The sequence below is a fragment of the Grammomys surdaster genome, unplaced genomic scaffold, assembly GCF_004785775.1.
Source record: "Grammomys surdaster isolate TR1022 unplaced genomic scaffold, NIH_TR_1.0 130, whole genome shotgun sequence".
Classification (NCBI taxonomy): Eukaryota; Metazoa; Chordata; class Mammalia; order Rodentia; family Muridae; genus Grammomys; species Grammomys surdaster.
This window is the reverse complement of record NW_021604588.1, coordinates 129,545-143,786: the sequence shown is the minus strand read 5'-3', so window position 1 is coordinate 143,786 and position 14,242 is coordinate 129,545. Positions and strand designations below refer to the sequence as shown.

Sequence of the window (14,242 nt, the reverse complement as noted above, 5' to 3'; positions counted from 1 at the left end):
ATATGGATTTTGTCAAGGAGCTCACAACCTCTCTCCAATGACGTCTATATCAATGAGTGCTTGTGTGTACACCTGTACATTTGTGTTTCTTCCAGATACCCCCAAAGAGGCATAGACTGGCTGCCTCTGCTTCCTCAGACCTGCCTCTTGTATAAGGCCCCTTTCCAAATGCATGATTTGTGGCAGTTGAGCAGAGCTTGTTAGCCTGGCATGTTCTGCACTGATGGGGGTCTTCTCAGACAAGCAACATCATTTGCCTGTTTTCCACACCTAGCAGGGCTCATTGGGCTGAACCAGGGTCCTCCAGCTCAAAGGCTAGAGAAAGCTCACTCTGGGAATATCTCAGATAGATTGCCCTCCACCCTAGCTTTGGCTCTGTGCTGACACACTGATTTCTACTTTTGCAACTTTCATCTGTCCCGATACACTGACCTTCTCTTAAATGAGTATTTGAATGGATGCAATGCATATGTAGAAGTAGTATTTCTTTACACCAGTCTAAGAAGATCAATTCTGTGTTTCACCCAGAGGAATAGAGCAAACCTTGAAGGCTTCTCCTTTAAGGACTCACATCCTCTGAAGTGTGGCCCTGTGGCCTCTGAAATGCCGCCTTGTCCTTAGCCTTGGGTTGCTCTATAGCCTCACTGGTATGCATGGCAGAGCACTTGTTTCCTCCGTATACCATGAAATGGAGCCAGGGATGCCATACTGTGATGATCTTGGGAGTCAATCCTGTGTGGATATCCTTGGTCACTCTTGACATGGTGGGGAGGGATGCTTGTCAAAACAAGACTCCGGAGGGTGGCAGTGTGAGCTCACTGAGGCATGCTATGAAGCATTAGAAGAGCTATTCTACATGAAACAGTCTGTCCTCTGGGACTCTGCATGTGTGCTTCAGGAAGGAGATCTGGATATTTGCACATAGCAAGGACTCAGAAGTCACCATGGGAGCACTCTAGGTGGGGTAGTCTACAGGGGGCAAAGAGGTGCATGGAAGCCCTGTGGACATGCAAAAGACTCTGGCTTCCCTCAGGACATCTGCTGGTGGCTGTGGGGCTTGTGGTTCCTAGGGGTTGGGGTGGACTGAACCTGTTCGTTTTTCTTCCCCAGAAGAGACAGAAGGAGAAGACACCACATGTCGATGTGGGAGCCGCGCAGCAGCCACCTGTATGTGTGTACCGGTCTGCGTGTTTGGGAGTGGCTCTGTGTGTGGGCATGGGGCCGATGTGTTTTTGTCCTTACCGAGGACAAAGTGATACCAAGTGTAAATGTCAGTGTGTGCCTTGGTGTGTGGGTGTGTATGTGTGTTTCATGCACATCTGTGAACGTACCCCTCTGCACCTTTCAGCGCGCGTCTATCAGTGTGTCTAAAGTATGTAACAGTATGTTGTTTGCTTTTGTGTTTGGCCTGCGAGTGGGCACGTGTTCACATTGGTAATTAGTGTTGATGGGTGTTCTGTTCACGTAGGCAGTTGTGTACATCTCTGTGTGGGCCTCTGTGAAGGTGCGTGTGGGTCCATGTGCATATCTCTTTAACAGTTGGTGGGTGTGTACCCACAGGCACGTGAGGGAAGGAGTAGGTGTCTGCCCTTCCAGCTGAGGAGCCCACGCCTGTGTTCTATATGTCATGTTTGTGTGTTCCTGCTGCCTTGTGAATGCTCATTAGGCCTCTGAGCTGAAATGTTCTGCTCAACAGTTAGTTGGGGCGTCAACTGCTGGTGGTCTCTGTGAATATAGTCTTTTGTGGGTTTCATTAGCTGTTGCTTTAAAAATCCACGATCCCCCTACCTTCCCAGGATGCTGCCATTATTAGAACACGGTAGCTGCTTGCCACAGTCAGTATCTTTGTTGGTCTCTGAATATGGTGCATCTCAGCCCCTGTTATTCCAGGCTAAAATCTGAGAGGGATGGAGAGAGGAGGAGAATCTCTGACTTTGAAAGAATGGTCATTTGTGGGTACATAAGAGGGCCCAGCTGATACACTCAATCAAAGGAGTACCAGGGAGGGAAGGCTGGGGAGTCTTTTTACTGCCACTCTCACTGGTCTTGGAGACACTAGGCTTAGTCCTGGGATGACCCATCCTTATCACAAGGGCAATTGCACTGCAGAGGCAGGGACTGAAGTGAAAAATACCTTATACAGGACTTGGAGGTACTGGTCTGACAACTTTCTCATGTGTGGCCACTTTGTCCCTTGGCATCTCTGTGCTTCTTGTCTGGGATCCTCCCATTAGCTCCTTCACTATGCCCCTGTTCACCATGGCCCCTTTAAGCTGCCATCTCTGACTTCCACATGTGCTACCAGTTTCTGACTGTAGCCCTTGCCATTGTCAGGAGGGAGCGGAGACGCCGACACCACATGTCTGTGTGGGAACAGCGCACCAGCCAGCTGAGGAGGCACATGCAAATGTCTAGCCAAGAAGCCCTCAACAAAGAGGAGGCCCCACCAATGAACCCTCTCAATCCATTGAATCCACTGAGTCCTCTCAACCCACTCAATGCTCACCCCAGCCTCTACCGGAGGCCCAGGCCCATTGAGGGCCTAGCCCTGGGCCTGGGTCTTGAAAAGTGTGAAGAGGAGCGCATCAGCCGCGGGGGTTCCCTCAAGGGAGACATAGGGGGCCTGACCAGCGCCCTGGACAACCAGAGGAGCCCCTTGTCCTTGGGCAAACGGGAGCCACCGTGGCTGCCCAGATCCTGTCATGGAAACTGTGACCCAAGCCAGCAGGAGGCTGGGGGAGGAGAGACTGTGGTGACTTTTGAGGACCGAGCCAGGCACAGGCAGAGTCAGAGGCGAAGCAGGCATCGCCGAGTCAGGACTGAGGGCAAGGAGTCTGCCTCTGCCTCCCGAAGCAGGTCTGCCAGCCAGGAGCGGAGTCTGGATGAAGGAGTGTCCATTGAGGGGGAGAAGGAACATGAGCCTCAGAGCAGCCACAGGAGCAAGGAGCCAACCATCCATGAAGAGGAGAGAACCCAGGACTTAAGGAGGTAAAGGAGTCACAGGAGGGCACTGGAGGGATGCAGCTTAGGTTTCTGTGAGGAATTCTGTGATGGAAACCTATATGGGTCTCAGTTTCCCCTTTTATAATATAATATAGACGATGCCAAAAAATGCTATCTAAAAGGCGTGGCTTAATTTAACAGGCAACCTAACCCTGCGGAAACGATGTTCTATTCCAGAGCATCTCCACTGAGAGTGGAGCCTGGGTGGATGGGTAGATGGGAATCAATCAGTGAGCATGGCCCATGAGTGTTTGCCTCACTGTGTCTGGACAGGGATGGAAGATATCATATGTTGTCAGACCTGCTCAGGCTCCTCCTCACTTTCCTTTTAGCCAGGTGCAGCCAACACTCTAGAACAGCTTCTGAAACATAACCATCTCCCGCTCTTTATTCTCAGGACCAACAGTCTGATGGTACCCAGGGGCTCTGGACTGATAGGTGCTCTTGATGAGGCAGAAACACCTCTAGTCCAGCCCCAACCTGAGCTGGAAGTGGGGAAGGATGCTGCTCTGACAGAGCAGGAGGCTGAAGGCAGCAGTGAGCAAGCCCTGCTTGGGGACGTACAGCTGGATGTGGGCCGGGGCATTAGTCAGAGTGAACCCGACCTTTCCTGCATGACAGCCAACATGGACAAGGCTACTACTGAGAGCACCAGTGTCACGGTCGCCATCCCTGATGTGGACCCCTTGGTGGACTCAACAGTGGTGAACAGTGAGCACAGTCCCTGTTCTGTCATCACCTCCTCCCCCCAACTGGAGCTAAGTACAGCTGGCTCTGAGGCCCCCCTAAGGAAGCTCTAATAAATAATAGAAAGGCACCCCATCAGGACTTGAGGCAGTGTTCTCCTACAGAGTTAGACTTCCAACTGTCATTTTATCCTGTAGAACTTAGTCTTGTGAGTCTTCAATGTGAGTTTATAACCAGTTATGCCCTGTTGTAACTTGAAGGCATCCTTGAGACCTTCTAGAACCTCTGGGAGGACTAGTAGATCTCCTGGGGTAGACTAGCAGAATGGGTCTTGCTCTGGTTCCTGCTCTGCTTGGTTAGTGGTCTCAGAAAAAGCCCTGCATCTTTGGAGGCCTCCGTGCCACATATAACGTGATTCCCTGGAGATCATCCCTCCTCTGACATTTTGTGACTCTATTATTCCCATCAACGCTCTCTCTCCTAGGAGCTCTGAGTCATGCTTTCCCATCAAGACTCTTTTATGCAGATGTTAATCTAAGAGACAATAACAGAAAACACAAAGGAAAGCATTTAACCTACTACCTTACTGGGCCTATAACCACCTTTCCCTGAACCACACCCCTCTCTTCCAATCGTGTTATCCCTGTACCCACCCTAACCACATATTCCATGACAATGTCAATCCTGTGTCCAGTTCCTGCATTGCCCTACCCTAATCCCTGCCTTGTACCTAATCTCTGCCCCAACCCAAAATTCCTTCCCCACTTTAATCCCATGCCTCGTCTTGACTTGAATCCCGTACCACTTCGCTGTATTACTTATTCCCTTTACTCTTGTCCCTGAATGTCACCCTTGCATTAATTCCACACCCTATAATCTGTCCCCAACCCTTTCATTGCATTAATCCATATGCTATCCGTGTCCCTACATCCATCCCTATATTAATCTCACTGCTGCGCTGTGGTCACAGGTTATGGCCATGGGGTTCCATCCATGTGTGTTTTCCTTCTCTTTCCATCTTCTGTCATGTGACAGTCTCTTCATTTGCTTCTTCTTCCCTTCCACTCCTGCTTCAAATTGTCCACCCTCTGAAACAGCAGATTAGCTGCTTTTTTAAAAAAAGTAAATCTCCCATGCCCTGTGCTTGCTGGAATTAACTGGGGCATGTTTCAGGATTCAAGGTCCACAGCTACTTTTAATGACTGTCTGATTTTGTACTTTTATTAAATAAGACATGCTTTGGAGCCTCTTTTTATAAGAAACAACATTAGCTTGACCATCTCTGTTTCCATGCTAGGGCTGGTATATGTCCTGCGTCACAGTACAGTATGTGATAAGAAGGCTTTTAGGCACCTCCTATCCCTTAGCTATTAGAAGGCCCTACTATGGGCCAGGACCACAAAGGCTTGCTACTTCACCTGAGTCTCAGGGTAGTGCCACTCCTTGGCCATAGGGCAGTGGGGGTGAGGTGGTTTCCCAGGCCTTCTCTCCACACTGACAGCTTTCTATCCCCACCCCTGACTTGAGCATAGAAACAGAAAGTAGCTGCCTGACATTGCTACATGACCCCTGGCTGCTTCACACCCCCCCCCAAGCACTGGAACACATTCATAGGCCTATATCCACATGAATATTACATTTTCCTTTCTATATTCATCGTGCTGGAGAGGCTCAGCCAGCAAAGCAGTATGCTGAGAGTAATGGTTTCGTGAAATCTTCCACTGCAGAGATCTTCTGAAGGTGTATGGGATTTCAAATTAGCTGTATGACCTTGGGAAAGGCATGCAGACTCTCTGAACTTCAGGTTTTTAAAAATCTATATAATGGGCATAATAGTGTATACCTCTTAGGGGCTGTTAATATGAAAGTTCAATGGGTAAGCTCAAAAAGAAGGGAGAGTTTAGACATAATTTCTAAATTGTGAAAGCTTTATAGCGGCAACAGCTGTGCTATTTCCTACACTACAAAAGTTCAGCTGTAAAAGGGAAAATATGGTTATTATTTCTATGACACAAAAGGCTGTAGTATATAATGTGGGTAAGGGTAGGGATAAGAGGAGGAAGACTTGATGTAGTTGTCCTCTGGGGAAGTGTTCTCATTTGAGGGACTGATGCTGTCAGAGTACCTTCCTAGGATCATCTTTGGCATCCCCTCCTATCCTTTCCCTTCTGTTCCCAACTGAAATGAAAAACCCTAGATGTCTACAGGTTTCTGAAGATTCAAACCTTTCTGCTTGCAGTTAGCAACAAGACAGATGGAGAAGCCAGTCCCTTGAAGGAGGCAGAGACTAAAGAGGAAGAAGAAGAGGTGGAGAAGAAGAAGCAGAAGAAGGAGAAGCGGGAGACTGGCAAAGCCATGGTGCCTCATAGCTCTATGTTCATCTTCAGCACCACTAACCCGTGAGCCATGCTCCTGTTGCATCCCACTTTGGTACTAGGAGAGAAAGCCAGTATTTGAGTCAGACTGGGGACGCTTAAAAGGAAATGGGGAGCCCTGTTATCTTCCTGAGTCCTCCTGGCAGAGGGTTGCTAGGAACGGAAGTGTTTGGAGCCCAATAGGTAAGGTAGGGCATTAAGTTGAACAGCCTCTCATCTCTGTGTCCATAGTTTCCAGGGTAACTAAAGACAGAATACAGGAGAAATATCATGGGAAAAGACCCTTCCCTACTCTTTGATCAGCAGTTAGGATAAGGAAAATGAAGGAAATCTCCTTGAGGATGTCTTCAGACATTCTGGAAGAGGAAACACTATGGACTCTAAGGTGGTCAGACATCTACTGGAGTTTAAAGGTTTGGTACCTCTGTTCTGCATATGAAGTTGTGAGACAAGCTTCCTTTCCCAGGGCAGAGGTAGAGGAATGGAGAAGTGTTAGAGAGGAGGCTAGAATGTTAGATTCAAAAAAATATGGAACTAAGAAAAAAGTGTGTGCCTTATGCCTGTAACTGGCATATAGATCAGCTTCTGAGACAGGAAAGCAACCTTCAGTGGCCACATGGGCAGTGTTCAGGCACACCTGTAGGGTGGGAGGAAGCTGGGTTAAGATGCCAGCCAGATCATGCAAAGTTGTAGCATAGAATACAGATATTTCCATCAGCATAATCAGGAAGCCATAGAAACATCCTCATTAGGGAATTTGGTTTTTTGTGTGTTTCTTGGTTCTTTATGATTTCCGAGTCAGGTTCTAGTTTCATTGCTTAAGGGAGAAGATAACGAGATGCATCTGAGGGCACCACGTGCCACTGGGGGTTGTGTAGTCTCACACAGCTGTTCCTCATGGCTCACTCATGTATACAGATAATGAATCTTGGCTTGCGTGACATAGCCTCTAACCAATCTGATTACCTTTCTCCACCAGGGCCTGAAATCAAGGGGTGGTGCTTGAGAAATTAAATTGCTCTCCCTGGTGGCTTCCTTTGGCAAGGGCCTGGCTATCTGGAAGAGGCCAATGTAGGCTTATGAGAAGTACGAGGGGCAGGCATGGGAACAATGTAGGGCAAGCTCCACAGGGTGAGCTCAACAGGCTTTTCTCATCCACAGGATCCGCAGAGCCTGCCACTACATTGTGAACCTACGCTACTTTGAGATGTGCATTCTCTTGGTGATTGCAGCCAGCAGCATTGCCCTGGCAGCTGAGGACCCTGTACTAACTAACTCGGAGCGTAACAAAGTGGGTGCACGGGGGACATTTGCCAATATTCTTGAGGACCTGGGGTCTATTCTATCCAGAGCCCTCCCCTCCAGCATCAGAGGAGAATCAAGATAGGATAACAGGGAGGTTTCTGGGGATGAAGAAGATAGAGAAATTGTGCCTGTTCCTCAGAGACAAGTATGAGCCATTTCCCACACCCACAGCCACACCACTAATTTTAAGCTGCAGAAGCAGGCTCGATTCCCAGAGCTAGCTAGGCTTCTGAGGACGCTCTATTGCTATTGGAAGGTCTGGATGTAGGATATAACATAGAACCATAGGTGATGTGTGTGGATGCAGGGGGACTGCGGGTCTACCACAAGTCATTGAGTCATCTCCTGGGTACCCCACAGGCCTGAAGAGAAAGTTTTATGGGGAACAATTTAGGCCCTAGAAGTTAAGTTATGGCCAAAGGGAAGGAATAGTCTCTGGACCATTTGGCTCAAATAGGTTCCCTGGTTCCTTATGTTCCCTTCTCAACCCTGCTACAGATAATATGAAAAATTCCTCGCTGTATTCTGGGGTGGAAATTTATGGGAGACAGGGTGGTCATGCAGGATGGAACAGTTCAGTGGGCAGGTATGCATAGAGCCTGGTAACCTTACATGGCCCTCTTTGTCTTGTTCATGTGTGTCTTGCAGGTCCTGAGATATTTCGACTATGTTTTCACGGGAGTGTTTACCTTTGAGATGGTTATAAAGGTAAAAGTTTCCAGAGAAAATATGGACTGTAGATTTCAGTTCTATCACTGGTCCACTCCTTTAGATTAGGGTCCTTCCCCAATAATGCTATCTCCTAGTCTATGGCAATACCAAGAGAGCTTCTGCCGAGCCCTCTCTCACCTCAGTGTCCTCAGTAGGGCATGGATGGATGGAATAATGTAGCTCTCTTGTCATGGCCTGAATAGGAGGCAAGTAGTATGTGGGCATACAGCTTGAGGGTGGTGTAGTCCTGCAATGCACTTCTCATCTTATTCAGAGCACATGTGTGGCGATGGGTTAGGGAGATGTAAGTCTTTCCAGACTCCATCTGACTCCAGCCACACCCTCTCCCCTCTAGATTCCTAACATCCCAATAGAACTCTCTCATTCCAAGTTTAACCTGTCTGGGGTGTCTACCCATCCATGCAGATGTAGCAGTGTTTGGAGCTCTGGGACACAGAGGGGAGGGAGATTATGACAGGATTCTGTAATGGCAGAGAAATCTAGTTCAACCCTGTGTTACTTTGAGAAGGGACCTGAGTCCTCATGGTAAACTGGATATACTGTGTGATTACGAGAAGAGGTTTCAGACCTCATCATTATCCAGAGAGTTTGCTGGATACCCTCCTTGCTCCTCAGACCCAGGGTGGGTTTGGCTATTGTCTTACTTAGGCTTTCTATTGCTGTGAAGAGACACTGTGACCATGACAACACTTATAACGGTAAACATTTAATTGGGGTGGGCATACAGTTAAGAGACTTAGACCATTGTCATGATGGTGTGAAGCATGGTGGTATCCAGGCAGACATGGTGTTGGAGAAGTAGCTGAGAGTTCTAGATTTGGATCCACAGGCAGCAGGAAGAGAGAGACACTGAGATTGGCTTGAGCATCTGAGACCTCAAAGCCCACCATCAGCAACACACTTCCTCCAACAAGGCCATGCCCACTCCAAAATTGTCACACCTTCTAATAGGGCTATTCCCTATGAGCCTATGGGGGTCATTTTTATTCAAACCATCATATCTGTGGAGAAGTGGCAGTAGGGCCCTTGCCATGAGGAAGGGAAACTAGGTGTAGGTGTTACTTAAACCAGAAGCCTCATCTATGGCTGTTCAAACCCTTGTCCTACAGATGATAGACCAAGGCTTGATCCTGCAGGATGGATCGTACTTCCGAGACCTCTGGAACATCCTGGACTTTGTGGTAGTGGTTGGTGCATTGGTAGCATTTGCTCTGGCGTAAGTAGATGCTTTTCTGTTCGAGTCCATTACCTTTCCTCTTCTTGTAGCCCTGGTTGATTTGAGCCTGTCTCCAAAGAGCAACACTCAGAATCTGCTTGCCAATAGTTCTTTGCAGAGGCCTTAAGGTCTTACAGTTTCAGTTCATGTGTCTTAAACACAAAAGCAAGATTGAGGAGCATCAGTAAGAAGAAGGGAGAAACCGGGCATTATGAAGAATGAGGCAGAGGCAGAGCAGAAATGGGGATCCCAGAATCCTGGTCATGGAGAAGAACATCCTGGAACATAGCTAGGCCTTGGAACATTCTGCAATACCTTTGAGAAAGACAGATACTTCCAGGAACATTTTTAAAACTAACCAGGCAGGAAAAATGACCCAGCAAGTTGGATATCAGGCTTCTGGGCTCCATCTGTACACTCTTCTACCCCAAATAGGTTTCCTTCTGTCTGAGTTGAGCCTTGACCTTTAGGCAAGACTGAACACACTTTTCTTCTGATTGGGGAGAGGAAGTATTTGGATGCTGCTTTCATTGATGACATCATGCTGCAACATCAATAATATGGAAAGAGGAAAGATGTTTATATAGCTTTGCCCATCCCATATCTAAAGTGTTAGAAAACAGTTGTCCTCCACTCACCCATTCTATTTCATACCCACACTGGCAGTCAAATGAGCAGGGTAAGAACTAAGGGATCAGGGGCAAGGGTGCTGTATACAGACGTGAGAGTTCTCAGCGATGTTACATCTAAGATCTTTCAGAGCCTGGAAGAACAGTGAAGAACAGTGCCCATTGCTGCAGGAGCTGTAGGTGCCCCTCCAACAGAGTCAGAGGATAGGTGTGCCCCTGAGTCAGGATGATAGCAGAGTAGTTCAGCTTGTCTTGTCTCAACCATGTGCCCAGACATCTCAACACCATTAGAGTGATGGAGAGTCGTCTTTGCCCTCACATAACCAAAGCTTCTGTAATGTAAATGTACATTACATTCTGGACTATTCCCAGAGAGATTTCATCAAAGTATGGTGTATCTCCTTTACCCGTCCAGACCCTGTGTGGGTTCTCACAACATACAAAAAAAAAAAAGAAAAGAAAAAGAAAAGAAAAAGAAAAAAAGAAAAAAAAGGCAACCCTTTCTCTACCAAAGAGACTCCCAGTTCCTCTTCCTCCTTGACATGATTCACAAAGGTCTATCTTTGCCTTTAAAAAAGCCCACCTTATTTGCTGTTTGTTTGTTAAAGACAAATAAAATATGATCACTGGGTTGTTAAAAGGTCCAGTCCTCTCTTCGTCTCCTCAGCTTACTTGTATTCCTCATTCATTACCGTCTCTCAGTAGTACACTCTGCCTTTCTTTGAGCAGCGGACACAGAGAAAAGCATAGTGGGCAGAACTCGCCAGCGCTTTCAGAAGAACACAATTCACAGGTGACAGGGCAGATGTAGGAAGGGGGCATTTGTGGGGTCAAGCTAAGCCTAGTTCGAATCCCAGTCCTTCTCCTTCTCAGCCTATCTCTTTGACACATTGTAGCAAAGTATTAATTATCCTAACCTCCACTTCTTACCTCTTAAAATGGAGACAAAGTAAGGCATGCAGAGTACTTAACACTGGGGCTGTTGGTGTGAATGATCAGTAACATGTGAGTTTGTTACTATATTCTTTTAATTCCTCATGGCATCAAACTTAGCATCAGGAATGAACTATGTGCTGGTGTGGAATTTATACATACAGTTCAAGATGGATGAAGGCTGGGCCAAGACTCAATTGCTTCCACACAGCTACCTCTTTCCCACAACCCTTGAGCCTAAGTCCCTAGCAACCATCAGATGTACTGGAGTTAGAGGATAGGAAGTGCCTTTTAGAGGAAGCTCATGAATCCTGTCCTGTGCCCCAGTGTCCATATGTTTCTCCTTGGACTCTTTTGACACCAATGTGCTCTAGGGCTGTCCTCTGCTTCGTTTTCTTTTGTGCTCCTTGAAAACTGGTAGCAGGTGGCTTTGGTGCTGATGGCAAGGGAAGCCTCAATAGCCCAAGTGCTGAAGACTCTCTGTTGTTAAGTGTACTACAGGGGACTCCAGAAAGCCCCCAATTTCAGGGTCCATGTTTATAGGATAGATTATGAGCTATGATCCATTCTTTGCTTTGAGAGATATCTTCTCTTGGTCTTGCACTTCATTTCTCTCTGAAATGTGCATGGTCCTTGCTCCTTCTCCATTTTTCTCTTTTGTTGTCACCCTTCCTAGTTTGCCATGTCTGTTCCTTTCCTTGTTTCTCTGCCTGTAGAGTGAGCACCCTTTCTCAGCTCCTTTGGCCATTGCCACATTGGCTAAGGTCCTGATGCTCATATGCCAGTGCTTCTTAACTCTGTACTTTTCCTTCCTTATCGAGGGCACCAGAGAATTCAGCTCTTCTACCACATTTGACAGGATCCCCAAGAGTCCTACCTGCCAGCAACCTGGGACAAAGAGTGGAATGAAGTCACCAAGCCCATGGTCTACATAGTCAGGGGATCGGGCCAACAGGAAGCCACATTTGGGTTTATCTGGAGGCCTTTCGAGTCTCCGTCTCCCTGTTATAACTTTCATTCTGGTGTCCTGTGAGTATGCCGCAGTGACTGCTCACTGCCTGCATAGACATTTCACACCCCAGTTTCTCTCCCTCCCCCTTGAAGCTTGAACCCTCTCCTAGTGATTGCTTTGTCCGTGTGAGCAACCAATGGAGGTTGCCACAGTAGCACCATTATCTGGTTCCCCAGAAACCAGAAGTGCCTTCCTATCCCTTCCACCATGGCCTGATCAAAAAACCCAGCCCAATTCCCCAGAGCAGTGCTACTGACTGAGGGATGACGTCCTATTGAATACTCAGAGAATGCTGCAAGGTCCAGAGTCCCTCTCCTGCAGAGATCTACAGCTCCCACCATCTTTGCTCTCTATAAACATTCACGTGTCGTTTGTAGTGGTTGAGGAAATCTCTAGTCTCTATATCAAACTAAAGGAGTCTTTGTAATATGAACCTGGTATTCTATCTGGAAATTTGGTTGAGTTGTCTTTAAAAGGGGGGTAGGGTGTTATTACTGTGAGTATATCTGGGTTTAGAAATATTCCATTGCAACTTTTCTTCTCTGTCCATATTTATATTATAAGGTACTTATGAGAACATCTGATGCTCCTTCCAAGGTTGATACCTCCTAGGGAATTGGGGAAGGAGGAACTTAAGCAGAGATTGGTAATAGCTCTCCCTGAAGCTTTCATCACACCACCCCATTTTTTTTTTTGGTCCAGTTGGAGACAATTTTTTTTTTTTTTTTGGACAATGTCCCAAACTGTGTCTTTTCCTCTTTGAGGTTTCAAGAAAAGTCTGGTGAATGACTGACTAGGTCTGTGAAACCTTTTGCCTTGTTTCTTTCTAGAAAGGACATATTTGTTATTTCCTGCATGATTGTCATTTTCTCCTGAAACACTGAAGCCTGTTGTCTTCCGTCTCTGCAGTCTGTTGCTATCCTGTCTACTCTTTGGCCTCAGGTGTGGAAAGGCAAAGATGGTTACAGCTCTATCATTTCTGGATATCTGACCATCAGACACACACTTCAGGGCTACCCCCACCCCCCACTCAGATGTGTAGTGAGGAAGTCAGAGAACCACAAACTAGATTACATCTTGAGCCTTAAGCCTGTACTCTGAACCATGGAACTTACCCTTTCTATACCCACTTACATGAACAGATGAGCGTCTGTGTGCATTCTCAATAGTAAATTTGCAGCCATCGCTGCTTGTAGCTTTAAATAGTTATTAGAAAATGTGCCAATTGTTTAGCCTCCACCTTCCCTACCTCCTGTGTGGCAGAGTGAGGTAGGCTCCCTAGTGACTGATGCCAGGATTTTCCATAGTTGTTTGCTGTTGTAGCAGGGCATAAGGTGAGGTCAGGACTCCCTGGTAGACAAGGGAATCTGGCCACACTTGGCCTTTCATTATTTAGTCCCTGGCCAGAAACAAAACTATGAGTCAGCCGGCCTCTGGATGCCAGAGGGAACCAGACTGCCCACATTAGCTTTCATTGAAGTGTGTCACTTTCCTGATACCTGACACCCTGCCCTGGTGGCTAAGATGTATTCAGTCTCTTGAATGCACTGAGAACAAGCCACTGCAGCTGAGCTGGTTCTGAGTTCATTCAGTGAAAGCCGTAGACACAGGCAATTTGAGATTCGGAAGTGCCTTCTGGGGCCCACGGCATCTGTTCCTCTGGGATAGTTCATCTGTGGGGGGTTGTGTTTCTGAAGCTGAGGATGTACACGTCATCAGAAAGGAGTGACTGTTTGGAACTATAATGTGTGTGCTCATTTACCCAGAAGGGTACAGGAATACAGAACAAACCTACCACCAGAACCTAGCTATTTACCCCTACTCCTTATTTTTTCACTAGTGTCTGGGTCAAAAGTAATCCCTCACACATGAAGCTATGTCTGTGGGGCTTTTTTTCTTGACTGCTCTGTTAGAACTAAAAAGTAGAGTTTCCCAAAGGAAGCTATTACTATACTTTGTCTTGAAGGGGGGAAAATGGACCTATTTACTACAGAGCCAGATATAGCATCCAGTTCTCTTTCTCTTACTCTGGAAGAAAATGAAGCTTTAAAATTGCATTTAGCCACCAGATAGCCCGTTAGCTATGAATTTAGGGCTTTTGTTGCAAAGGAATTGGAAATGTCCAGCAGTGCGCAGTTACGATGTTGACCCTAAGAATTTGGTTTCTCAAGGTACTTCACCTAACCTTGTCAGGTTAGGAAACTAAAGTTGATCAGTGCTTGTACCTGCAATGGGGGTTCTCATTGCTGTATTATCTCCTGCTGGCCTTAAAGTAGGACTTGTAGAGCGAGAGAGAGAGAGAAAGAGAGAGAGAGAGAGAGAGAGAGAGAGAGAGAGAGAGAGAGAGAGA

The 14,242-nt window shown here is 47.0% G+C and overlaps 1 protein-coding gene across 4 annotated transcripts in view; it reads left to right on the top strand.

Annotated features, from left to right (window-relative positions):
- Nucleotides 1–14,242, top strand: part of Cacna1e (calcium voltage-gated channel subunit alpha1 E) — a 320,444-nt gene that overhangs the window by 244,897 nt on the left and 61,305 nt on the right. For 2 of the 4 annotated variants that reach the window (XM_028759777.1, XM_028759794.1), the window contains exons 19-25: nucleotides 1,111–1,167; nucleotides 2,335–2,988; nucleotides 3,401–3,714; nucleotides 5,930–6,089; nucleotides 7,227–7,356; nucleotides 8,019–8,078; nucleotides 9,212–9,318. In XM_028759777.1, the coding sequence (XP_028615610.1) occupies nucleotides 1,111–1,167; nucleotides 2,335–2,988; nucleotides 3,401–3,714; nucleotides 5,930–6,089; nucleotides 7,227–7,356; nucleotides 8,019–8,078; nucleotides 9,212–9,318 (1,482 nt within the window). The remainder of the gene's footprint in view (nucleotides 1–1,110; nucleotides 1,168–2,334; nucleotides 2,989–3,400; nucleotides 3,715–5,929; nucleotides 6,090–7,226; nucleotides 7,357–8,018; nucleotides 8,079–9,211; nucleotides 9,319–14,242) is intronic. The other 2 variants (XM_028759802.1, XM_028759786.1) reach the window with 1 other exon arrangement.